The sequence below is a fragment of the Myotis davidii genome, unplaced genomic scaffold (assembly GCF_000327345.1).
Source record: "Myotis davidii unplaced genomic scaffold, ASM32734v1 scaffold32, whole genome shotgun sequence".
In the NCBI taxonomy this organism is placed as follows: Eukaryota; Metazoa; Chordata; class Mammalia; order Chiroptera; family Vespertilionidae; genus Myotis; species Myotis davidii.
The window spans coordinates 3,022,247-3,027,709 of NW_006286587.1; the positions used below are offsets into that span (position 1 = coordinate 3,022,247).

The window sequence follows — 5,463 nt, forward strand, 5'->3', positions numbered from 1 at the left end:
TTTTCAATCTTTTTCATTTCCTGGAACACATAAAATAATTGCTAAAATTCTGCAGCACACACACACACACACACACACAAATATTATTATATTTTTTGCTGATCTCACAAAAAAATTAGGCATAATTTTGATTCATTCACACCAAACCACTATTATTGTGTTGTAGCTATTGCCATTTTTTAAATTTGACAATATAAGGGAAAAGAGGTGAGTGCCCCTGACTAAATAGTCAGGTATTACATGTTTTTAAAATTCTGCAGCACTCTGGTTGAAAAGCGCTGGTAAGAGTAATAAACAGCTAAGCTCCAAAAACTTTCCATTCTAGATTTAAATGGGATCTGATTGATAATAAAAATAATGGAACTGTATTAGTGGGACCTGCTTTCTCTGCATGACCTCCTGTCTCCAACCACTGCTGAGCCTATCACAAAGCCACATAATTCTGAAGTCTTCCTGAGGGAACATCCATATAGATTATTCAACTGGTAATACTGTACTAGTCAAAAGTAGTACTTCAATAATAAAAAAAACCATCATCTCTTCTCATAAACCAAAGCTCTTAGGAATAATTCTGGACAACCGATTCTATTGGTGAACCTGAAAGAAGAAACATCCTCTACCAGAGCATATGAAAAGAGACCACAAATGGACAGTAATGAACAGGCAAGAAAGGCATGGAGATAAAAAGGCTATTCTGTCATCAACAATGTGCATCTACCCTCCTCCCTCACCCCCAGAAAAGAAAGAAAAGTCATGTTTAAAGGGATCTATGAAAGAATTTGTTAAAGGGGTTCTTCAAATAGCTATATAAATGTTATAGTCTATCATAAAGAGACATTGTTTTCCACTTACTGCTGGAGTCAACTGAAAGAGAAACTTGTGCTTAAAATTTGATAATAAAATAAAATAGCATGTTTAGTGTTTTAGTTAAAATGTATAAGCTGTTGCCAAGTTTTTAAAGTCCTTATAACCTTGCAGATAAAATTATTTCCTATATCATGAAGGTTTAATCTCACACTAATACAAACTTGGGGGGACGGAAAATGGTCAGAACACCAGTTTCTAGCTATGCATGATTATTTCAACAGGAATCAGCCCAGCGGGCCATGGCTCAGTGGCTGAGTGTTGGTTGACCTATGAACCAGGTGGTCATAGTTTAATTCCCAGCCAAGGCATATGCCCAGGTTGCAGGCCCGATCCCTGGTGTGGGATGTGCAGGAGGCAGTCAATCAATGATTCTCTCTCATCACTGATGTTTCTTTCTCTCCCTCTCACCTTCTTCTCTGAATTAAATAAAAATGTATTTTAAAAAATACGAATTAGTTAATTTGTAGAGCCCAACTAAGTATGGTTATATGAAATATTCCAACTTAAGCCTAAGCAACACTATAATATACACAAACACTCAAAATAATTTCTAGAAACAATAAGGGGTAATGGAGAGGGGACATATGTAATACATTTAACAATAAAGATTTATAAAAAAAAAAAAAACACAAAAAACTGCAAGAGAACCAAGCACTTTGGAGACTAAAGAAAACATAATTTTGAAAAATAGGTATAGAAAATAAAAGTTAACTTTTCATAGAAAAATAAAAAAGGATGGTATAGGACTCAGTATACATTTGCAAAGCAATCAGAACCCCAACCATTATATCTATGAATTTCTTAGTAAGTCTTATTAAGACCAACCAACCAAGGCTTTTACTGCTTTCTTTATTTCAAGATCTTATGGCTATGAGACATTTTATAGTAATTACACAATTTGCTTCCTTTAACATTTAAATAAGATATTAAATTATAGCCCTAGCCGACTTGGCTCAGTGGATAGGGCGTCGGCCTGCGGACTGAGGGGTCCCAGGTTCGGTTCCGGCCAAGGGCATATGCCTGGGTTGCGGGCTCGATCCCCAGTGTGGGGTGTGCAGGAGGCAGCCAATCGGTGATTCTCTCTCTCCTTCTCCCTTCCTTTCTGAAATCAATAAAGAAATATATATATTTTTAAAAGATATTAAATTATATGACTAACTGGTTAGAGAATCTTTGCAGTCAAATGGATCTTGCAGATCAACCATGTGGTCCCATAACCTCCATTTTTTCTGAAGCAAAGCAGAAGCCTAGAAATGCACAGAGACAAGGTACACCCAAAATCCTTTACTCACTCTCAGAAGAACCAATGCAAATAACTATGAAGTATTACATACCCTTTCCCTTATGTATTGTATGATTTATTTTATGTATTAAAAGTTTTATAATATTTAAGCAGCTATGGTAAAACATTTATGGATTTTGCAACTGCAGTATTATTATGAATTATATCCAAATGACAGAGCTGCCTGAGTCACTAAAAAGCCAGCTCACTCAAAGGCACACATGATGACATTACAGAAAAATAAAGTTACTCACTAAGTATAGAGTTTTTGTGTAAAGTTTTCACACAAAACTTGACATCTATTTTTTAAATTAATATATGATTAAAAAGAAACTAATATGGAACTGCTATGATAACTGCTACCTTTCTTCGTGGAAAGGTTTTCATTTGTAAGCTACAGGAAAGTTTAGGGCACTGAAGGATATTTCCAATCATTTTTCTCTTTACCCTCATTTAGCACAAAATCATTTCTCTTATATCAATTTAAAACAAGCAATTTATTGCTACACTAATAAATTTTAAATGGCATAAACCATACAGAAGTGTAAGCTTGGAAATCATTTATTTACATAAAACACAGTGTTCTAGTTTCAAATTTAGAGATTAAGAATAACGTAAGTACATGTAATTGCAGCAATCTGAGACAGGGAAGCAGTTCACTCTCATAAGACCCTGTAGTTATTACAAAACGTAACATTAAAAGTGTGCTCTTTTTTAGTTTATACACTTAAAGTCTAAAACCAGAAATCTATAGCATTAGTGAAAATAAATGGCCTAATTAACAAATACACATGGTCATACCTAAATCTAGATTTTTTAAATTTCTTCTTGGTTATAGAGACAGGAGGCTTTTCAGAATAATGCAAACGTAATCTTATTTCAGTCTGACACGTCAGCCATCCCGAATCCAAATTCTCAACACCATCTGGCAAGTAAATACAAAGAAAAGTAATTATTATACATATTTTTAAACAATCCAATAAGTACAACACACACTGACAATTCTAGTTCACATTCAGATTTTAATACATTCAGGTTATGTCACTGGTACTTCTCTCCAAAGCAAATATATACGCAGTCTTAAATTTATCATTGAAAAAGAACTTTTATATGAAGAGGGGGGGGAAAGTTAAATGAATGTTAACAATAGCTATAGTTTAACTTAAGTAAATAAAAATATTCTACTTAAATCCATTATCGAAACAATACACATTCATTTCAGAAAGAATCCATGTTTCAAGATGACTTCTAACCTACATTTGTTCCACTGGGAATTACTATTACACTTCCAAATACTTCACATGAGGTATTTATTCAGCTGAAACTAATTATGTGACTAGTGCTAGGGACTGAAATATAAGATGGTAAAAATAAAACTGTGAGTCAATTCTGTATTCTCACATTTATACATTCTGCCGTAAATTTCATAACTGTGATAATACTGTATTAGCACTGTTTAACTTGAAGTTTCCTACTAACATAGGTAACACATTTTTCAAAGTACTACTGAACTATCAACTGTTTTGGACCTAAGTTTTTCAATAGGACTTAAAATATATATCAAGAAACATTTATCTTTAGAAATATAACTTTAAAAATGTTTAGTAGTTAGCAAATCTATACTAATAAAAGGGTAATATGCTAATTAGACTGTGAGACCTTCTGGACGTCCCTCCAGACAAAGCCATGGTGGCGGGCCGAGTCAGAGGCGGCTGGGGCGATCAGGCCAGGAGGGGAGGGCAGTTGGGGGTGAACAGGCTGGCAGGGGGAGAGGGCAGTTGGGGGCGAGCAGGCCAGCAGACAGAGTGGTTAGGGGCGATCAAGCAGTCAGGCAGGTGAGCGGTTAGGAACAGTGGTCCCAGATTGCAAGGGGGTTGTCCGAGTGACGGTTTAGACCTGTGGGGTCCCAGATTGGAGAGGGTGCAGGCTGGGCTGAGGGACACCCCTCCCCACCCCGCCCCATGCACAAATTTTGTGCACCAGGCCACTAGTTTTAAAAATAAAAAGAAACCACAGGAGTGGTGGGGAGAGGTCAATGAGGGGAAAAGGAGACATACATAATACTTTCAACAATAAAGAATTTAATTAAAATAAGAAATATTTGGGTAGAAATAAAAAAATAAAGAAACCACCATTATTTCTTAATTTTAAACTATTTCTTCCAGGAATAGAAAAGTTGGAGAAATGACTTTGCAACCTAAAAGCTAATAGCCCACTGTACACAATAAGCATCTGTAGATGCAAGCAGCAGACCTTCCTCACACACCACGCACATCTATTAAAAAAAAGTTTTCCCTAAGTGGCAGTCCTGACCAACTTTAAAATCATTTTTTGTGAGAATTTTCAGCTGAAAATATTCAAGAACACCCAAATTGTAATACATTTATTTTTATAATATTCATTGCAAATTGACTTTTTTAAATTAAATTCAAAATATTGTGGCACATGGGGATAGTTTCCGTTTTGGATGCGTGGCTGTTAACTAGCTAAAGCTGAATTTAGAACAACAATAAAAATTTCCATGCAGTTATAACCATATATAGTAATTAACACACAACAGCTGGAAAAAAAGAGAAAACTATCCTATCTAATAATAGACAAACATAGTAATTGACCGTACCTTCGCTACACCTCCCATTGGCTAATCAGCACGATATACAAATTAACTGCCAACAGAGATGGCGGCTAATTTGCATACTGCAGGCAGGGCAGGACAGCGCAGCCGACAGTGTGAGAGCTGCGGTCCAGGCCCCCGTGTGCGACCCCAGAAGCCGCCCAGAAGCTGGTGATCGGGGGGGAGATGGGGGTTCCCTGCCCAGGCCAGATGCCTGGGCCAGAGGCATCAGGCCTGGGTGGGGGGCGGTGCCGGTGATCAGGGGGAGATGGGGGTCCCCTGCCCAGGCCTGAAGCCTGGGCCAGAGGCGTCAGGCCTGGGCGGGGGGCAGAGCAGTCAATCAGAGGGGTCTGGGGATCCCCTGCCTCAGCAAGAGGCGTCAGGCCTGGGAGGGGGCAGAGCCTGTCATTGGGGAGAGATAGGGGTCCGCTGCCCAGGCCAGAAGCCTGGGCAGGGGGCGGAGTCAGCAATTGGAGGGGTCTGGGGGTCCCCTGCCCAGGCCAGACGCCTCTGGCGGAGGCGTCAGACCTGGGCAAGGGGCCAATCCTGCGATTGGAGGGTGATGAGGGTCGACACCTCTGATTGAGGCATCAGGCCTGGGCGAGGGCAGAGCCAGTGATCGGGGGGAGATGGGGGTCCCCTGCCCAGGCCTGACACCTCTGGCAGAGGCGTCAGGCCTGGGCAAGGGGCTGATGGTGCC

The 5,463-nt window shown here is 39.2% G+C and overlaps 1 protein-coding gene across 1 annotated transcript in view; it reads right to left on the reverse strand.

Moving 5' to 3' along the window:
• GPCPD1 (glycerophosphocholine phosphodiesterase 1) overlaps nucleotides 1-5,463 on the reverse strand; it is a 48,910-nt gene that overhangs the window by 22,989 nt on the left and 20,458 nt on the right. Inside the window, exon 6 of the mRNA XM_015560222.1 lies at nucleotides 2,951-3,074. Coding sequence (XP_015415708.1) covers nucleotides 2,951-3,074 — 124 coding nt within the window. The remainder of the gene's footprint in view (nucleotides 1-2,950; nucleotides 3,075-5,463) is intronic.